General features: G+C 39.9%; 2 protein-coding genes across 4 annotated transcripts in view; one reads left to right on the top strand and one right to left on the bottom strand.

The window, feature by feature from the left end:
• The window catches only part of ZCCHC17 (zinc finger CCHC-type containing 17), a 56,646-nt gene extending 38,115 nt beyond the window's left edge, over window positions 1–18,531 (bottom strand). For 2 of the 3 annotated variants that reach the window (XR_008528991.1, XM_054571880.1), the window contains exons 1-3: window positions 18,451–18,531; window positions 9,738–9,858; window positions 3,070–3,127 (exon numbers count right to left, since the gene is read on the bottom strand). Coding sequence is in view for 2 of the 3 variants with exons in the window: in XM_054571880.1 (XP_054427855.1) it covers window positions 3,070–3,127; window positions 9,738–9,803 (124 nt within the window). In the remaining variant the exon portion in view is untranslated. Of the gene's footprint in view, window positions 1–3,069; window positions 3,128–9,737; window positions 9,859–17,578; window positions 17,844–18,450 lie in introns of all 3 variants that reach the window. The other variant, XM_054571881.1, reaches the window with a different exon arrangement.
• A 198-nt stretch (window positions 18,532–18,729) lies between these two features.
• Window positions 18,730–21,204, top strand: part of SNRNP40 (small nuclear ribonucleoprotein U5 subunit 40) — a 28,590-nt gene continuing 26,115 nt past the window's right edge. The window contains exon 1 of the mRNA XM_054571879.1: window positions 18,730–18,916. Within this exon, the coding sequence (XP_054427854.1) occupies window positions 18,773–18,916 (144 nt within the window). The 5' untranslated portion in view covers window positions 18,730–18,772. The remainder of the gene's footprint in view (window positions 18,917–21,204) is intronic.

Here is a 21,204-nt window from a genome sequence, read left to right as displayed (position 1 = left end):
TGGTAGAATTGTATGAAAACTTTCCATTGACCTTGTCTGGTGGTAAAATGAGGACAACATCAGCATCCAAGGATCTTAGAATACAGCTATCATTCATCTTCATTGCCTACTGCATAGATGCACATAATTTATCTAATGGTGTATTACAAACTAAATTCTCTGAAGAATTGCTAAAGGGTAAGCACATTAAAAAATGTTAACAGATATTGCCAAAATATGTAACAATTTATGCTCCCAATAAGTAAAACTATTGCTGGAAATACCCATTTCCAATAGTGGGTATTAATAGCAATTTTTAAAAATATTTGTTAATCTCAAAGATCTTAAGAGTGTTTTAAATTACTTTTTAAAAATATTTTAAGATAATTTTAGATTCACCTAGAGTTGAAAGAGAGACCATGTGTCCCTTTACCCAGTTTCCTCCAATGGTAACATTTTGCAAAACTATAGTATACTATCATAACCAGGATATCTGCATTGATACACGATATAAGAAATACATATTTGGGCCCTGGTTGGTGGGGCTCAGTGAATTGTGCACTGGCCTATGAACCTATAGGCTACTAGTTCAACTCGTGGTCAGGGCACATGCATGGGTTGTGGGCCAGACCCCCAGGTGGGGGCACATGACAAGCAACCAATTGATGTCTCTCTCACACATCAATATTTCTCTCCCTCTCCCCCTCCCTCCCTTCCCCTCTAAAAATACATACATACATATATATTTGGGTTTTCTTCCTGATTTCTGGTACAGGGCTTCTAAACTCTTGGAATTTCCTAAGTGATAGGAAAGTCTTGTTATTTATAACAAGCCCCTCTCAACCGTATCCAAGTTTATGCCATGACGTGACTACTGGTGGGCCCCTAGAGATCTTCAAGACGGAGGCTGGCAATCTTGAGAGGAGCCAATCATGTGATTAGAAGGTTAGACCTTTCAGCCTTATTCCCTGGCTTCCAGGGAGAAAGGAGGGGTCAGAGATTGAGTTAAATCACTAAGGTCAACGATCTAATCAATCATGCCTATGTGCTGGAGCCTCCATAAAAAAAAGCCCTAAGCAGTAAGGTCTGGAGAGCTTCTGACTTGGCAGATACATCCTCATGATGACAGGGTGATGCACCTCAACTCCACTTGGGACCATTTGGACTTCACTCTTTATACTTCATTTGTGTCTTTTATAATAAATTATAATAGTAAGCATAACATCAGTTTGAGTTGAGTTATTCTAGCAAATTACTGAAACTTGAGGATGGTGCAGAAACCTTTAAATTTGTAGCCCAGGACTGGCGTCAGCTGTCTTGTGTCACTAAGCCCTTAAAGCCTGCGGAACCTGATGCCACCTTCAGGTAGTGTCAGTTTTGAATTTAGGATACAAAGTTGGAATCAAAGAATCAGAGAATTGGAGAACTGGTTGTTGATTCCATACCACATTTTGGGATGGCAACAGAAAAGAAATGAAGTATTGATGCATGCTACAAAATGGATAAACCCTGAAAACATGCTAAGTGAAAGATGACAATCACAAAAGACCACCTGTACAAATATATAAACATAGAAAGCAGAATGCCAGTTGCCTAAAGCTGGGAAGGAAAGAGGGATGGTAATAGAAAATGTGGAGTGACTGTTAATAGGTACAGAATTTCTTTTGGAGAGCGGGTGGCAAAAATGTTCTCAAACTAGAAGATAGAGATGTTTGCAAAACGCTGTGAACATACTAAAAACTAGTGAATTATACAGTGGGTAAAATGTATGGCATGTGTTATATCTCATTAAACTGTTTTTAAAAAGAATGTTATATAAATGGAATAGTAAAGTGTACAATCTTTCAGGATTAACTTTTTTTCACTCACCATTAATTCTCTAAAGATTGATCCAGGTTGTTGCGCATATCAATACTTCATTTTCATTCCTTTCCATTTCTGAGTAGTAAACCATTGTGTGGATATACCACTGTTTAAGTTATTTTTTAAATCAATACTGAGAATGAGCACCTTTCAAGATATTTATTTATTTTAAAGATTATTTATTTATTTATGTATTTTTAGATAGAAGGGAAGGGAAGGAGAAAGAGAGGGAGAGAAACATCAATGTGTAGTTGTCTCTTGTGTCCCCCTCTACTGGGGAGCCTGGCCCGCAATCCAGGCATGTGCCCAGACTGGGAATCGAACTGGTGACCCTTTGGTTTGCAGGTCAGCGCTCAACCCACTGAGCCATACCAGCCAGGGCTCAAGATACTTACTGATCAACTGCTGTTTTTTCCCTCCTGTGAAGTCCTCTCATATCCTTGGCCCTTTTTCCTACTTCACCCTTTTTTTACGAGTCCTTTGTTATAGTACTACAGATTCATTGTTTCAACTCTGCTTTGGTAATTTTTGCAATAAAGTTTTTGACTTTTATGCAAATATTATTTTATTTTCTTCTAACAACATCCTTATGGTTGCACTTTTCCATTAAAATTTTTAATTTATTTTAGCACAAGAAATTACCAATTTGAGTCTTTGGATCCACTAGGAGTATGATAGTAGAGAGCCCACGAGTCTAAAAATCAGGAGGCCTGGGTTCTAGTCCTGGATATGCCATTACTTAGGTAAATCACTCTGAGCAGGCTACCAGCCTGCAAAACTTGCCTTTTCTGCTTACCATAATTGTTTTGAGAAACAAGAATATAGACTTGAAAAAGATTCTTCAAAAATGTCAACAAATGTCTATTAATATACTAAGAAAATTTGAAGTATTATATATAACACATATATTTGTATTGGTTATAATATTTCCTTTCTATGTGCCCTAACTAAAAACTCACAATGTTAGCCTTAGGGAGTAAGTAGTTTGCCTTTCCCCAGATCCTAAGACCAAAGAGGTCAAGTGACTTACCGAGGGTCACACGTGAAATTTGGGGAAGGCAAATAAGAGAACACCATTCTTCTAAGACAAGCTAAAAATTAACTGTCATCACTTGCCTGTATTCATTTCTCTAAACAAAAACAAAGAAACTACTTAAAAACATAGAGCCTCTAATTAGGATGTGGTGGTGGAATGGGAAGGCTGAATTTCAGGTTATAGGCTCCCACCTTGCTTCCGACAGCCTGGGATTTTGATAAAGGCTCCATAGTCTGTCACCATAGCAACCTATAAAGACAAAAAAGGAAAAATATAAAAGAATCAGTGTCACACAGATGACACTCTCTTCTGTAGCATTTAACCAATCTCCCTGAATTTCTACTTGATATTGACTGCCTCTCTCTGTCTGCTGCCAAACTGCCTAACAGTGATGTTTTGTCAAAGATTTTCTATTCTTTTTAAAATTGAGACTGACAGGCATGTGTGAACCCATTAAAAACATTGGTGAGATTGGACTATTGTCATATGGTATAATACCTAGGAATGCCCAAATCCAACACCTATTGAAATCTCCAAAAGTATACGAACAAAAGGAACAGCAGAAAATCAGGTAATAAAGTTACATTTTATATTAGCTGGGATTGAGGCCTCCAATCCCAATACAGAGAACTTTAATAATTTGGGATGGATCATGTAAAACATCCCTTTTTCCTAAATTTCAAATCAAACCAGACCATAGAGCCTGCTCCAGTTCACTTCAAACAAGAGTCTGAGTTTTATCGAGAGAGAGAAAAGCCAATACAAAGACATCTGATAGAAACTGAAAAGATATAATGAGAAAGTTGTCCTCAAGTCTTACACAGAGTTGATCTAAGATGAAGGGGTTAGAGGTTTGATCAGTCTACATGTACTCTGTAATATGTAATCGTAATGAGTGGCCCAGATCCCTTGCCAGATAAATTATTACTCCAGACTATCCCTCTCCTCCTCTCTCCTCTAGACTACTCCCTTCACCTGTGGATTGGGATTCAAGTTGTCACTACATACTGTATTTATCCTAAATTCAGTATTATTTTTGAAAAATGCTCAATACAATCTTATACACATTCATTTTACTATTTTCAGTGACTTCAATTAGTTGCTCACTGTTTCAGCTTCACAACTACAACAAGGGAATATAGAATAAAACAATCCCTGCTGGACTGCTATTCACTAATACAAGGAGGGAATCCAAAAAAATATAATTTATTTATAAAAAATTGTGTATTTATTCTTCCATGTTTAAACTTCATTCATCTTCAAAGTACTTTCCACTTGATGCAATACACCTATCAAGATATTTTTTCCACAACTCAAAACAGTTTTTGAACTCGTTGATTTTGATGTTTTTAGTATTTCTGCCATTTTTTTGTTTCGTTTCTTCCACATTAGCAAACTTGGTCAGGGGTAGAGCCGATCAATAGGGAGGGTTGGGGGGGGGGGTGTGGGTCATGCTGTTTTTGGTCAAAAACTGCTGAACACTCAGCACAGCGTGGACAGGTATGCTCATAAGTCACCCATAATGAAATGGCAAACACAATGAAAGTTTTCCAACAAAAATTTTACTGAAGCTGAACGCAGCGTCTCACAACCACCACCAGGTGGTACACGAATACAGATGAGTTCCTGGAACATTCATCTAGGGGGGAAGCCTGTACTATAAGGGTATGATCTCCAGAAGATAATTTGGGGTTTTTGGGTCCCCCTTGTACATGCTGAATACCCATTATATGCAAAAACACTATTCAAAGTGTTTTACATAAGGATTACATAAGGACTCTATTTACATAAGGACACTGTATGATGTTGGTACTATTCTATTATGTTCATCTGATAGATGACAAAACTGATCCATGGAGAGACTAAGTAACCTGACCAATGTTCAAAGTTAGTAAGTAACAGTGCTGGGATCTGAACCCAGGGATTTTTAACTCATTAGAGCTGCTCTTGGGTTGTCTTTAACTATAAAATTCTAGCAGCCAAAAGCAGTGTGACAGTTGGTATCTTCTCTGCTCCTGGCAATAACCTTAGGAAGTACAGATGGTAGGTTCCCATGTTGCACATGGGGTAAAATAGTGTAGGTGTGGAAAGAGCACAGGCTTTGGAATGAAAGATGTGGCTTCTAATCCCAGCTCTCCCACTTCTTACTTGTGGGATCTTGAACACAACTTGCCTTTCAGGGCCTAAGTTCCCCTTGTACTCATTTTGCTGCTGCGGATAACAAATGATGTACATAAAGCACCAGGCACTGGTATCTGGCAGCCAATGTACATTCAACACATTTTAGCTTTTTAATAGTTAATAGTCCAAGACAATGAAGCACAGAAAGGTAGTGACTAGTGGAAACGCACACAACTAACTTAGATACAAGGTAGGCACAGATCCTAGATCACATGACTCGTAGCCCAGTGTCTCCTACTTCACCAAATAGCAGCACTATTCACTTCAATGTCAGGATAAAAATAGATTAAAACTTCCATTCTCCTCATTTGTTATGGAGATATTGGGACAGAGCATTTGAAGCAAATCTCTAAGACAGAGCATTTACAATAGGTTAGGAACCAAAAACTTGAAACTCCTGTTTTACAGATGAACATGCTACGCTGAGGTAGGGACCAGACAGCAAAGCCCCCTTCCCCCCAAAAAACGTACAATTAGGCAGATACTAACATTTATTTAATTACTTATTTTTATTTTTACTGATTTTAGATAGAAAGAGGCAGAAAGAGAGAAAGAGAAAGGGAGAGAGAAACACTGATATGTTGTTCCACTTATTTATGCATTCATTGGTTGCTTCCTGTATGTGCCCTAACCAGGGGCGGAATCTGCAACCTTGGCATATCAGGACAATGCTCTGGTCAACTGAGCTACCCAGCCAGGGCCAGATACTAGCATTTAAAATCAAAGCAAGGTGGAACTGGAGGAAGGATCTTATAGATTAGCTGGACCAATACTGTCATTTTTCAAATGAGAAAAGTGAAGATCAGAGACATGAAGTGCTTAACCAAGTTTACAAAGCAATTTGTCCTCTGTAAGATAGGACCATATAGATAAAAAAGATGATCGTAATTTAAAAATTTTATGTATTTTTTTATTTTTAGAGAGAGGGGATGGGAGGGAGAAAGAGAGGGAGAGAAACATCAATGTGAGAGAGACATATCGATTGGTTGCCTCTCATACCGAGACCGAACCCACAACCCAGGCATGTGGCCTGATCGGAATCAAACAGGCAACCTTTCACTTTTGTTGGATGACACCCAACCAAGCCATACCAGTCAGGGCTGATTTTAATTTTTAATTACAATAAAAGCAAATCCCTTCTTTCTGTACCCACCAAAGGTATTTTGGCTTTTGCTCCAGGGTTCTAAAAAAAGGGCTAAGATGTCTCATATTGTGTAACAACATTATTAAAGGGCATAACTATCTAACAAACTTAAAAATAGCATCTGGAAGTAGGAGCCCAAACCAACCTGCTGTTATAAATTAAGACAATCTCATTTTTGAATCCAGAAGCTCCAGTGTCACATTTTGATCTTTTGAGGAGATATTGTAACAGACCTTCATTTGGCCTCTCCCAAAGGAAAGGTTAATGGGCTCCAGAATGGACGCACTCAACAGCTCAGTTAGGAAAAGGCATTCTTGCCTATATCCAGCACCAGGTGTTCCCATCACCGTGTCTCCTAAGATGCAGACAGAGTTGAAATGAACAGAATGGCACCTGCTATAGATGATTACACAGTCTGCCCTGGTGTCCTCAGAATAATTAGTCAAATAGCTCAAGGGAAAAAAATTCAGTAATTATCATAACTAGACTAAGGACTTGGGTAAAATGAATTTACCATCTTCAGATTAGAGGTTGCATTGGCCTTGAAACTAGTTATCTCCATAATGTAAATGAGGAATATGAAGCTCAAGGGCATAAGTTACTTGTGCAAAGTCACAAAGATAGTAGCATGGCTAGGTAGGGAACAGAAGTATTCTGACTTCCAGTTCAGTGCATTTCCACTTACCAACACCAATTTCCCCTCAGCATTTCTTTGGTTATGGCTAGGCTAAGCCAAATCCCAAGTCCCATTGCAATGCCTGTATCCCCTACCATGCTTAACGGACAAGAGGAAGATGAATACTGGCTTCTCCGCTATTTGGTCCCTGGGCCCCTCTGCCCTGCTCAGCCCGCTAACGACAAGAACTGCTAGTATAAGGGCAGCGCCACCACTGTCTTCAATGACAATAGAACTTAAGAGACTTGGGATCAGTTTAAATCAAATATTTAGTGAGCATCTATATGCAAGATGCTATGTCAGGTACTTTGAAATAAAAACTTAAAAAAAAAAAAAAAAGAGAGAGAGAGATGCCCAGCCTATTTTAAAATGAATTTGAAGCAGTTGCCGAGATACATGAACAACCATGGCCTCTGCTCTCCAGTTACTCAATCTGGTGGAGGAGACATACACATATATAAGACAGACTATAATTCATACCATAATAGAGGTACAAACAAATGACTGTGGAACAAGCAGATTTACCATCTAACTTCCTCCTATAGTTCAATTTAGTCAAGAGTTCTCTTGTAAGTCTTTCAGTTCCACCATGCACTTATGTACAGTTGAACAATCCCAGCTGCAGTGTAGCAGAAAGCAGACTTGGAGAGAGAACTTCAGAATCCCAGCTTTGCCATTTATTAACCATTTTGGACATTACTTAACTTCTGAGAAGAGCTTCCTTATCCATAAAATGGGGTTAACAATTTCTTAGGAAAAAGTGAATGACAGAATGTGTAAAAGTGCTGATTTATATTAGGCTTACAAAATTTTTTTTGAATTTTAATATGGTCTTCTTTGTAAACATTAGACACTCATTAAATGTTTCTTGGATGAATATTCTGAAAAAATTTATTTCCAATTTACCATGAAGTTTCTGTCCCTAATTCCAGTAACTTCTAAACCATCATTCTTCAAAATGTGCTCCTGAAATACTAAGCTGGAACCATAAAGTTCTCTCTGAACTTTAGTCTAGCCTATCCATTCTGATAGTAAAACATAAAACCTACACTAATACAAGCCTCATCTCATATAAGAAAAAGCTGTATAGGTCAGGAGGCACTTTACTAGAAATCTGAGTCAGTCTGTGGAGGGCAGAGAACTCTCTTTCTTTTGTGTAACACCTGACAAGTCAGGATTTCATGATTGGAAAAATCAATTTCATCTCCAATACTACCACTTCCTTTTCCTGAATCTGGTACCTTAACCTTTAGGGGTACTATGCACCTTAAAGGACAGAGGATGTAAGCGGAGTTGTTTGCTATTTGTTAGAATTTATTACCCTTTCTATCATGACTGTTACATTACAAGACGGGATCAACTTAATGCAAGTCAAGAGCCACAATTATCTATAACGAACGGACAGTCACAAAGTGCATCATCAATGGCCTTACATTATTAGGTGAAACTTTTGTCAACTACAAAGCAAGTATAAATGCCATAAAGATGATATAGTTAAAATACTACAGTTATTCATAAGACACTGAAAACAATTTTTTGGCTTTACTTTTGTTTCAAGAGAAGTGAGATAATGTTAATGAATTCCTACCATGTCTCAGGCATTGTGTTTTTATAGACGACAGCTTATTTAATCATCATGGCAATCCCACGGAAGTAGTTCTCTCAATTTAATAAATAAGAAAGCTGAGGCTCAGATGATCAAGTGACAGTCTTAAGGATCACACAATAAGTAAGAAGCTAGGACTGGAATCTAGGTTTTGTCTTATTCAAAAGCTTTACTCTAAAAACAAATATAATGCTTTCTCACTCAAAGTTTGATCACTCACTCAGTCATCAAGACACATAGAGAACCTATTATTTTCTACCCACATACCTCAGATTAAAGATAGACAACACTGAACAAAACAGACAGGGCTCTGCCTTCTTGGAGCTTAGTGTCATGTGAGGAAAAAAGACACATTAAATAAGTACACAAATAAATGCAGGATAAGTCTATTACTTCAGGAAAAAAAAAAATCTCTGAGGAAATGACATTATGTTTAAGACCTAAAAGAGAAGTTGGTGGGAAAATGTGTTTAGAAGCAAAAGTATGTGCAAGTCATGAGAAGGAAGCAAGCTTGGAATGTTCAGAGCTGTAAGGAGGACGGAGTGGCTAGGGACAAGTATAGTAGGGCAGAACACCACCATCATATCAGGTAGACGTTAAGTTATAAAAGGGTCATAAAAACAAGTCCAGATGTATTCAAGTGTAATGAGAAGCCTAGGAAAGCTGTGAGAAAGCAGCACTGTCCAATCTGTTTTTAAAATGTTATTCTGGCTATGATGTAAAGAACAAATTGGAGAGGGACTACGACAGAAGCAGAGCTCCCAGTAATGGCCAGGGAAGAGATGCAGAGCCTGAACAGGGCGCCACAACAAAGAAGTATACAGACCAGATATACCTCTGGGACACAGAAATAATAGGACTTGCTAATGGGCTACAGAGGGAGGGAAAATCAAGATCAAATTGAGAGAAAAAAATCAAGGATGATGCCCAGATTTCTAGTGTGGGTACCTGAATAGACAGTGGTTCCATTTGCTGAGGAAGACTAGAACAGAGTTGGCAAGAAAATAAAAATTTGAGTTTAAAACATAAATCAGAGATGCTGTGAGGTAGCCAAATGAAGATGTCAAGTATGCAGCTAAAAGTCTGGAGCTTAGGAAGGGGTCCAGGTGATAGCCAGATGCTCCAATAACCCTTCCTGTTTAAACTGTAATGCTCACGACATTCTCAAATGGATAGGAGCTTCAAACCCAGCTGTTTTTCTTCAATCTATGCTTAACACAAAAGGTTAGTTTTCAAAGACAAAAGAATATACCTCTCCTTGGAAAATAGTGTAGAGAGCAGGCAAGTTCTCCATGGTCTCCGGTCTTCCTGAATTCATCCTTAATGTTCTATGGCTCCTCCATATCGCTTCTGCTAAAGCTAATTCAAGTGTCCTGTCACAAAGAAATAAGCCAGACAACAATTTGAGAGGCATCTACATTAAGGAAGAAAAATGCAGACAATTCAGTCTCTACAGAATAATTAATATAGATTTAACACCATGTACTTTCATCTAAATCTCTTTTGTCTGCTTTAATCATGTGGAGTTTTGGAAACCTTGATCTTATTTCTTTTCAATTTTATACTTAGTCAAGGCCATTAGTCTACTGCTGTTTCTTGTTTTTCAGTTGCTATTGTTGGTATTCTTTTGCCAAGGGAAGGTTTGGGGGGAGGGGTGGTATAAATGGATCTTTAAGAAAGGCAAACAATAGTAATAAGAGCTAACATTTATCAAGCACTTAGTATGCCCAGGCACTGTGCTAAGCACTCATTTAATCCTCAAAAGCAGCAAGATATAGGTTCTAATATTGTCATATTATAGATGAGAAATTCGAGGCTTCCAGAGGTCAAATTACTATGCCTATGTCAAAAGCTAGGAAATGGTAGAGCCAAACTATGGCTGACACCAGAGATCATGCTTTTAACCACTATGCTAGGTATTAAATCTAAAGTGACAACAAAAGGGAGAGAATAGCTTACTTTTGTCCTGATAAAATTAAAAATACACATCTCATTTTATAAGGTCAGACAAAACATTAATAATGAGGAAAATAATTCATGATTCTATTTTGTGTATATACTTTTAGACTTTTTTATATGTATAGTTGTTTTTTAAATGGAATTATGGAATCATTAATCATTAATTAACAGCCATTTTCTTAATATATTTTAGCAATTCTTACATACATACAAATATACACACATATCTTTTTATAAATGCCTACATAATAACCCATTGTTAGATATACCAAATTCATTTAACTACTTATGGATCATGTTAAAATAGATTACAATTCTGAGGTGGTACTAGAGACTGTATATTTCTAACAAGCTCTCAAGTGATACTTATGCTGCCTTTGGTACCAAGTCTTTCCACGTTGGAGTTGAATGGGACGTTCCTTAGAGGTGCTCTTGCTCAGCTAACTGGTTTTAAACAGAGAGGAAATTAGCAATCTAGTTGCTCTCAACCATGTCCCTTTATTCTGCTGGACAGATCACTGTTACATAAAGATAAATCTAACAACACTGTCCTCAGTTCTTTTTTCCTCCCAATTATACTTGACACCATTGAGAGTTGAGACTATTTTCCTTAGGTTTTCATAAGCAAATACTTTCTTCTCTCCTCAACTCCAACTGCAACCCCTCACTTTCAGATGATGACTTAGGGCCCTACTTTTGAACTCTTTCTGATTTACAATCACCATCCATTAACTACACTGTCTCACTTGAAACAGAAATGAAAGAAAATCCTGTCAGCCTTCCAAATCCTGGTTCTAGTATTATCCAGAGGCCCAGGAACATCCTGTCCTGAGTTCCATAAGACAACCTTGTATCTTTACCATAAACTTGCCCCTTCCGGGTTAGGTCAGCCAGAGGTGTGTATTATTACTTTACTAATAGTACACAGGTTAAATCCAAGTATCACAGCCTGGTTGAATCCTTCCTTCCATTTCTCAACTCGAGTCCTTCCCTTCCCTCTGCCCAACATCTCTTGCATCACATCCTAGAACAGAAGTTACTAACCTGAGGTCAAGGGCTCTATCAAAAAACCTTTATCATCCCTCCAACTCTTAGAGCATTATTGAAGTACAGGATCCACACATGCATCCACAGGTAGGATATCTAACTGAGCTCAAACACCCCTATCTTCGTCTACCTGTTCCTCAAAAAAAAAAAAGATTGTGGAAAGAACAATAAAAGTGGAAACAGTCTTAAGCTGTTTCTTGCTTATTTCTGCTGGGATAAGAATATGATCAGCTAAGTTTAAAGCTCTCTTGTTTGCTCCTTCTGTAGAACAGTAGCCTAAGAAATCCTACACAATTCCTTGAGAAGGAAACTAGCAGCATTTTTTAGGGAAGCACTGAAATGTAACAACATATGTTTACAATTCAGGAAAGTAGAGGGTTGCCATTTTCTTAAATAGTATTAAAAGATTTTTTTTCCTACTATGTTCTGTAGAAACTTAGAATTCTATGGTAGTTTTTCAGAAGCTCCTTAGGCAATTCAAGTTTATTTTTAAAAAGTCAATTCTAAAATATCTAAGGGCCACAGGGTTCAAGAAGGCCAAAGAAAAAGGGCTCTAGGCCAACCAACCAGAAGAGAGCCTCTATATGAAAGGTGCAAGGAGCAGAATTTCAAAGAAACCAGAATTGGGGGAGGTCGAACTCAAAGCCATTTGGAAACCTGGGTAGCTCAGTTGATTAGAGTATCATCCCAATATGCCAAGGTTGTTGGTTCAGTCTCCAGTCAGGGCACATACAAGAATCAACCAATGAATGCATAAATAAGTGGAACAATATGTATCGATGTTTCTCTCTCTAAAATCAATCAGTAAGTAAATAAGTAAATAATAAATAGAATTTAAAGGGGGAAAAAAAGAAAAAGAAAATTAGGCAGAGGCCAATTATTGCTGATTCACACTTGCCCTCCCAGCCTTGGGTGGGCCATGGTAGCAAGAAGTAGAGATTACAGGAGAAGGAACTATTTTTAACAGTATATTCTGCTTTGATCTGGCTTACCTATTAAGCTATTATATAAGATTCTATTTGGGGAGAAAAAAGTTCCTCTGCTTTCAAAAAGGTTTATATTAGCCCTGACCAGTGTGGTTCAGTTGGTTAGGTGACATCCCATAAAGTGAAAGGTCGCTGGTTCAATTCCTGGTCAGGGCACATGCCAGGGTTGTGGGTTCAGTCCCCAGTCAGGGCACGTGTAAGAGGCAAGTGATAGATGGTTTACTCCCTCTTTTTCTCCCTCCCTTCCACTCTCTCTAAAAATCAGTAAATAAAATCTTTTTTTTTTTTAAAAAAGGGTTTATAAAACACTGAAATACAGTCCGGTCAGAGAGGACCACATCTGTAGACTTAGAAAAAGCAAGTAAATTGATAGGGATTGAGAAATACCATTTGGCATTGCCTTGCAATAGTTCTGGAAATAGGAAATCTTCCTTAAGCACTTCATTTTACTTGAATATTTTAAACAACTATAATATGTAGGGAAGCAATAGGGACCCAATTACTGGACACTACCTTCCCAAAGCAAGGGGCGGAGGAAGGAAAGAATAATGTGGGAATAGGAAGTATAGCAAGGGAATGGTGATGGAGAGTAAACCAAACTCTATGTTGGGTAAGGAGGAAATCCACAAAGAAGAGCGACCCAGTGTGGGGAGGAGTGGGGTGATGAGGTCATCCACACGTCCGGCAGCGTGAAGAGGGAATCAGTGACCAAGCATGGAGCAGAGCCTGAGTATTAGCAGTAGTAAGGCAATGTTAATTTTCTGATTTTAGTAGTTACATTGTGGTTATAGAGAAGAATGTCCTAGTTTGTAGGAAAACTAAAGTATTCAGGGGCGATAGGGCATCAAGTCAACAACTAAACTCTCAAATGATTCATAAAAAAATGTTACTTGTAGTGTACTTCCATAATTTTATGATTGTTTCAAAGTTTTTTTAATATGCATGCTATTAGTAAAAAAAAAAAATAACCACATCCTGTCCTCCCTCTTCTCAAGCAATGACAAGTTCATAGAAAAATATTAAATTGGTAAGACACTTTATAGTCCCTTTGGAACATTCATTTCATGTGTCGCCTTACTGATCTGGCCAAGATTTTTGTTGTTTTCAAGTTTGTTTGGATTTAGATTTGTTATTGTTACGTAACAGTACTAACTGGATAGAACTCTGAGAGTTAAACGGGATTTTAATCCATCTTTAACCTATGTATATGAATGAAGAAGAGATAAGTTGATAGGTAAAAATACTGGGATATGAGCAGAGAGAGAATAACGACTACAGAGTCTGCATTCTTAATCACTATTCTACACTGCCTGAAAAAGAAATTACACCCCACACCTAAACTTTGTAGAGTATAGCTCTAACACTAACTAGGTCCCAATGAGGAGCAATCAAAAGGACATTATTCATGGAGGAGGCTACAATGAGCCAGGTCTGGATTCATTAATTCAAACATGTACCCAAGAACCATTTCTTATTTGATTTTCTGTTTCCAATGCCTGGAACACAGTAGTTACCCAAACTTTTCTTGAATGAATGAATAGAGCCTTTCTATGTGCTAAACCAAGGTGGAGAAAGAAGGAAGAAAGGAAACATTCTGGTCTAAAGAATGAAGAAGCAAATGAGTTCCACATAATATGCTGGATAGATCAGAAGATAGGAGACTTTCAAAAGCCAAACTGATGGTCCCAATCTTCTTTCTTCCCACCCAATTTCTAGAGTGATTGTTTTAGGGAGACACTACATCTTTCCTGAACTCCAGTCATGGATCTGTTAGAAAATGGTAAAAAGCAGGAAAGAAAAAGAACAGTAAAAAGTAAAAAAAAAAAAACCCCACACAAAAAAAACCCCACACAAAAAAATGGACTCATAAACTATGAAAGCTGCAAGGAATTATAGAGCTCATTCAGCCCATTACTCTTATTTAACTGAAAATAAATAGAGATCAAATAACTTGATAAAGGCTGCTGACAGTTAGCCATGCTGGTACTAGACCCCAAGACTAGTACTTAATCAACTACTCCACACTGTTCTTTCAGTCAGTAATCCTGAAGGTCCCTTCCAAGTTGCTAATAATAATTACTAATTTTTTAGTACTTCCTATTTGCCATGTATTAACCTAAAAGCTTTACTTGTCTTAACTAACTTAATTCCCTTTTTGACCACCTTACAAGATAGGCAATTTTTGCTGCCATTTTACAGATGAAAGAACTAAGACACAGAGAGACTAAGTAACTTGCTCAAAAATCATGATTCGAATCCTATTTACAAACATTTTTCCCCCTTTTTAAAGATTTTATTTGTTTACTTTTAGAGAGAGTGGAAGGGAGGGAGAAAGAGGGGGAGAAACAACAATGTGCAAGAGATACATGGTCTGTTGCCTCTCACAGGCCCCCAACTGGGGACCCGGCCTGCACTCAGCTCGGGCATATGCCCTGACTGGGAATAGAACCAGAGACCTTTCAGTTTGCAGACCGGTGCTCAATCCACTGAGCCACACCAGCCATGGCTTTCCCTTTTTAGGTTATGAAATTCTTCTGAGCATGCCCTTATTTTGCATATCAGCATATCCTTCAAATCTCCAGCGCCTAGCACAGTGTAAAGCACATATAAATTTAAAACTGTCTACTCAAATATTGAAGTACTTAATTTTACTCTATTTTAAATTAATTTAAATTCATCAATTCAGCACACTTATTGATGTTTATACGTCAGACCATCTGCTAGCACTTCGTAAACCTCCTTTCAATCCTTAAAACAAGTCTACAAGGTAGATAGCCCTGTATTAGAAGAATGAATTTACTTGCCCAAAACTCATACGTAGAAAGAGACAAATCTTAGGCCATTCCAAGGGCCATTTACACTTACCATGAAATCATCCTTTTCAACATAGTCCCTGTCCTCAAAGACTTCCTAGTCTAGTAGGGTTAATGGTGACCAATTATAATGCAGTACGATCAGAACTAAAATAGTGACTCGGTTCAAAATACTAAGAAAACAAAAAAAGAAAAGAAGAAGAAGAAGAAGAATGGCCCGGGAAAAGAAGGAAAGTTTGAAAGGTGACAACTTTTGATTAAGAATAAATGAAAGGCCCTGACTGGTATGGCAGGTTCAGTCCCTAGTAGGGCCATGTACTGAGAGGCAATCCATCAATGTTTTCCTCTCAGATAGGTGTTTTTCTCCCTCTCTTTCTCCCTCCCTTCCCCGCTCTCTAAAAATAGGTAAGTGAAATCTTAAAAAAAAAAAAAAAAAAAAAAAAAGAATAAATGAGAGTCCGCTGGCAGACAACACTGTTCTTTGACCTCCTTAGAATACTCATTGTTGTCTATTTTTTTCCACTCTATCAGCCCTTTCCTTTTTCTTCACTTTCCTTGCCATCCAGATTAGATTCCACAGTCCATTATTCAAACAATGGTGACCTTGACCTCCCTTTAATTCTGTCTCTATCATTAGCCTATACACCACTACCCTTACACTGGCGGGGTGCAGCTGCAGACATTACAACACATTCCAGCTAAGTAAAGCAGAAAGGGACTTACTGCCAGTTATTAATGTAGCTTTCAGAATTACTACAAGAGCTATACAAACAAGCTCTAATAGAACTTTCAGGAACAACTCCTAATCCACAAAAAAAAGTCTTTGCCACAATTAAGAAAGTCATATCTATCATTGCATAAAGTCACTAAACTAGAAAGCTGTTGACTACAAAAACTCACCGCTTCTGCTTTGGTATCTGCCAGCAAAACTGGATGCTTCTCACCCTTATCTCCACACTTAACTCAGTTCAATATTCAATTCCCATCTTAGGTGCAAAGGAGTCCCAGAGATTATTTTTAGTATCCCAGAATTTTCAGTAAGAGAAGGCACATTAGAGATGGGAATGTGTGTTAAGCAAATCAAATCCACAGTCCCTTCCATACATGGGTATACTGTCTCCATGACTGCACAAAATAGCCTAATATTGCTGGAAGAAAATTATGATCTCCAACTTCAAATGGGCTCTTAATTCTGCGATATCTACATTTCTCTGGTGAACTATTCTGCCACACTCTATGATTTCCCAATCTTTCTCCAATCTCTGACCTCCTGTCTAAGTGTATGAGTCCATCTTGTACTTTGTAGAGAAAATAAAAGTCATGAGAAAAGAACTCATTTCACCAATACCAAACAAACAGCCAACATATATCTACTGCCTTCATTTCCTGCTTCCTTTCTGTTAAATGGAGAAATTGTCCATCTTCCTAAGGCTGCTCCCTGTAACTACACTTTGGATCCCATCCATTCCCGTGAACTCAATTTCTTTATCACTCTCAACTGGATCCGTGGTGACCCCCACCCCCTTTCCCTTCCACATCCTCCCACCGTCTTTACAAATTCCAGGAGTTTCTGACACAGACCATCTCCTGGCTTCTGACTACATTCCTCTGATCCTGCTCTCTAGCTTTCTTCTCTCTCTCCTGTAGGCTCATGCGCCTGTTCTTGGCCATTAGTTGTTAGAACTACTCAAGGTTCTGACTTAGATGCTTACTCACACCTATGGCTCAATTACCACCAAATCCAAATTACTCCCAAATTTTTATTTATATATATATATATATATATATATATATTTTTTTTTTTTTTTTTTAAATCTCTTTCCTAAGCTCCAACACCATATTTCAAACTGCCTTCTGGACGTCAGGATGACCTCTCCTTTCCCATGCACCCCCCCCCAAAACAATTATGCAATTGCCATAAGCCAGAAACCTAGGAGTTACATGGAAGTCCTCTCTTTTCACTCCTTGACTCCAATCCATCACTAAATGCTCTTGATTTTAACTCCTATAAATCTCTAGAATCTGTCCAACTTTCTGCAGTTCCACCAATATCTCAGTCCTCATTGCCAAAAGCTCTCACCTAAATGCATCTATCTCTCCTCCATTTATTCACACTGCTGAGCCCCTGAGGGATCAAGCCCTCTCCCTCAGCACACCACCCGCTCCTCATCAAAAATAAGCCAAACACACACACACGCACGCACGCACCCCCCACGACTCCCCCGCCCCCCGCCCCCGCCCCCGCGTCAATCTTCTAGTAAAAGCTACAAAGTCTTGTAAGGTCTGACCTCTACCCGCCTCCAGCTTCAGCTTGTACCGTACTCCCCTTCATTTCCCCTTCATTCTCTTCGTACTGGTCACACTGGCTTCTGTGCTTTTTGGTCAGTGTCCTCCCATTGTCACAGCGCCTCTGCACACGTTGTTTTATATGGAAGAGTCTGCCTCTCTTCACCGGCCTAATTAGAATTCTTCCTTCAGGTATCTCTTCAGGTATCCTTCCCTCGGAGGAGTCTTCCTCCTTATTTCAGGCACTCAAAACATCAGGTGCCTCTCCTAGGTCGCACGTATGTCACATTTCTTAGTGAAATGCTTTATTTAACATGTTTTCCCCACGAGACTCAAACCCCTGAGGTCAGGGACCATGTTTGGTCCACAATGTATCCTTCACGCTTTGCGCAATAAATATCAGTTGGACCACTAAGGAGAAGGCGCAGGACACAGGCATGAGTCTAAATTTCTCAACGAGACTGTGCTCTGGAGAGACAGGAGTGGAACATTTCTTTCCTCTCTGTCTCTCACAGGGCACAACGCAGGCCCTAGTAAAAGGCTTGCAGAAACAAGTCGGCCTCCTCAAACAGGACCCTAATGGAAGCTGGGAGACGGGCCTTTTCTACCTGGGAGCGCCTGGCACACGGCGGAGCACGGTAGGCGCTCGCCCAAGTCGGCCGTCGTTGGCCGCCGACAACCACAGAGACCCCAAAGCGCTGCTCCAGCCTAGAAGGGCAACCCAGGCTGCCGCATACCCGAGCTGGACTACCTGGGCCCACCTCTACCCGTTGCAATTAAAACTTCAGCTGAGACGGTCCGGGCTCACACCGCACAACCGAGGGACCGCCTCTAGATTCCGCAGCCGCCCGCCCCCGACCTTCCTCACACTTACTGGGCGTCCGGTCCCGGTCTCCCCGCCGCAGCATTGCTCGGAACGCCAAAATCCAGTCAGCGCGCTTCCACCCACAAGACACAGCGTGCCCAGGCGGGACTCCAGCTCCCTCCACCAATCCTGGAATTGTACTAAGGTGACATCAGAAAGAGTTGACCAGTAACCGGAGACCATCCAGGGCGGCGTTGCAAGGGGGACTATGGGAAGCCGATTGGTTTCTCCAAGCCGGAAGTTCTAGGGGAAGGACTAAGTCGTAACCAATCGTGCGGTGCCCGAGAGTGTCAGCGCGGTCCGTGGCGGTGTTGGGAAGAGGGCTGCCGCCATGATAGAACAACAGAAGCGTAAGGGTCCAGAGTTACCGCTGGTTCCAGTCAAGAGGCAGCGGCATGAGTTGCTTTTGGGAGCCGCGGGGTCGGGCCCCGGAGCGGGACAGCAGCAGGCGGCGCCGGGAGCTTTGCTGCAAGCGGTGAGTGAAGTAGGCGGCCTTCGGCCCTCAGCTCATCTTCCATCTCTCTCCTAAGCGCTGCACAGGGTGATCCCACACCGGTCCTTTCCCCCGCACTGCAGGGCGGAACGAGAATCTCTACCTGGAGTTAGAGCAGAAACACACTGTAAAAGTGGCCGACACCCTGCGGATATTCCGTCCTTCCCTGTTTGACTCCCGTTTTCAGCGTCTCGACCTTCCTGTGAGGTGGCGTTAAAATTAAAGTTAAGGATATTGAGCTTAAAATCGAGACCATGGTTTTTGCATTCTCAGTCTTCCGGGGTTTCGGCGTAAAATAAACATTCAGAAAAGTTTGTAGAGTGGGTGGATGGAGAATGAGTGAATGAATGAATGAGGGAAGGGAAGGAAGGAAATGATACTAGCTCACGTTGGAACCTTGGGCAAGTTGCTTTTCCCTTTATTTCCTACACTATTACTAACAACAGCGGAAGAATAGTTAGCATTCATTGAATCTTTGTACTAAATGCCTTTAAAAAAAAATACAAAAAAACTCCATTACTCTAAAGAGTTAGTAGAACTGTTATCCATTTTGTGTATGGGAAAACAGACTTATCTAGTAATGATAGAAACATTTAAAACCCAGAGCCTATGTTCTTTACTGCATTTCTTGTAAGATAGAAGTAGTGATCACACCTCTCCTGTGCTATTAGGCTCAGTTAAAGAAATACATGTCCTGGCTCTCAACTCCTCAAGCAGCCAGTCAGCAAATCCAGCTGGCACCGTTTTCAAAAGATAGCTACAATTGCTACCACTTCGACCACCTCCATCTTAGCTCTTCATCTGAGCTATTACTATCTCGCCTGGCAATATTGCAGTAGGGTCGTCTGGTATTCCTGTTCCTGCTCTTATATGGTCAACCTGCTCTCAGTCCAGCCAGAAGAATCCTTCTAAACAAAAGATTATGTTACCCTCTGCTGAAAACTGAAGTGGCTTTCCACTTCACTCACTGTAAAACCAAAATCCTTACAACCTTTTGTCCTTTTTGCTTTTACCTCTCTGATCTGCCAATTTTCCATTGCTCACACTTGTTCTAGTCACACTGGTTTCAATGTTCCTGCCTGAAAACCTTCGCATTTGCTGCTCCCTCTGCTAGAATACTCTTCTTCCAAGTGTTCATATGGTTTACATACTCAGCTCCTCCAAATCTTTGTTCAAATGCCACTTCTAATTAGGGCTTTCCTGATCCCCTTTAAATTGCAATACCCTGTGCCCACTAATTCATAGTACTGCTTTGTTTTTCTTCGTAGCACATACCACCATCTGTAAGCTTTACTTGTTTTCTCTCCCTCCCTCTTTCTGCAATCCACTGAACACAAATTTTGTTTATTTTCCCAGTGTCTGGCACATACTATTTTAAAAATAAATGAATAAACCGGAAACTACTAAAGAGATTTGGGGATTATCGATAATGTACTTGTTCGTCTATCTGGCAAGTAAGAATATCAGTCCAGGTTCCAGCATATTGCCCAAGCCTAGACTTAATGTCAAGACCCTAGTCAAAAGGACCTTTCCCAGTAATCTGTCCCCTGCATTGTTGTTGGGAAACTCAGTGCAATTGTTCATTTGTTAAATGAGCTAGAGATTGGGAAAATAGTGTTGAGTGCCACAGGCAGGATCCCTCTATTCGCAGAGCTTTTCTGGTGAGAAAAAAGGCAAAATATGTAAACACATACAGAAGGAGGGTAATTTCAGGTCATGAGAAGTACTGTGAGGGGATACAGTAGGGTGAGAGGGGTACAGAGGGGAGAATGGGTACTGCCTGAGTTTGAGTGAGTGAGGAAAGACTCTCTGAACAGGAAACATTTGAAAGGAGCCGAACACAGGAAGATTTAATGGGAAGGGGATTCCTGTCAGGGACAACACGTGTGAAGATCCTGAGACAGAAATGAGTTGTTGTTTTTTTTTTTATGATGATTTATTTATTTTTTATTTATTTACTTTTTAAATACATTTGTCTCTGCCTCCCCCCCACCTCTTTCCCTTGCCCCCTCCCACCTTCCCTCCCTCAGCTCTTCCCCTTTGGTTTTGTCCATGAGTCCTTAAGAAATGAGTTTTAACATGTTGGAGCAGTTAAAGATCGACTATAGGACAGGAGCTGAGTGAGGGCGGCGGGGGGGTGGGGGGGAAGCTACTGAAATAGGCAGACACTGGAAACTTCAGCAGGAGAGCATGCACATGGAAGCACACATGTGAAAAGAGTTGTAATTCTCTAAATCCAGATAAATCCACTCATTGTTTCCCTTGTCTTT

This window comes from Pteronotus mesoamericanus, unplaced genomic scaffold (genome assembly GCF_021234165.1).
Source record: "Pteronotus mesoamericanus isolate MK-2021 breed Mesoamerican mustached bat unplaced genomic scaffold, CSHL_Meso_final contig_221, whole genome shotgun sequence".
NCBI lineage: Eukaryota > Metazoa > Chordata > Mammalia > Chiroptera > Mormoopidae > Pteronotus > Pteronotus mesoamericanus.
Note: the sequence above shows the minus strand (reverse complement) of the source record. Positions and strands in the feature narration are given on the sequence as shown.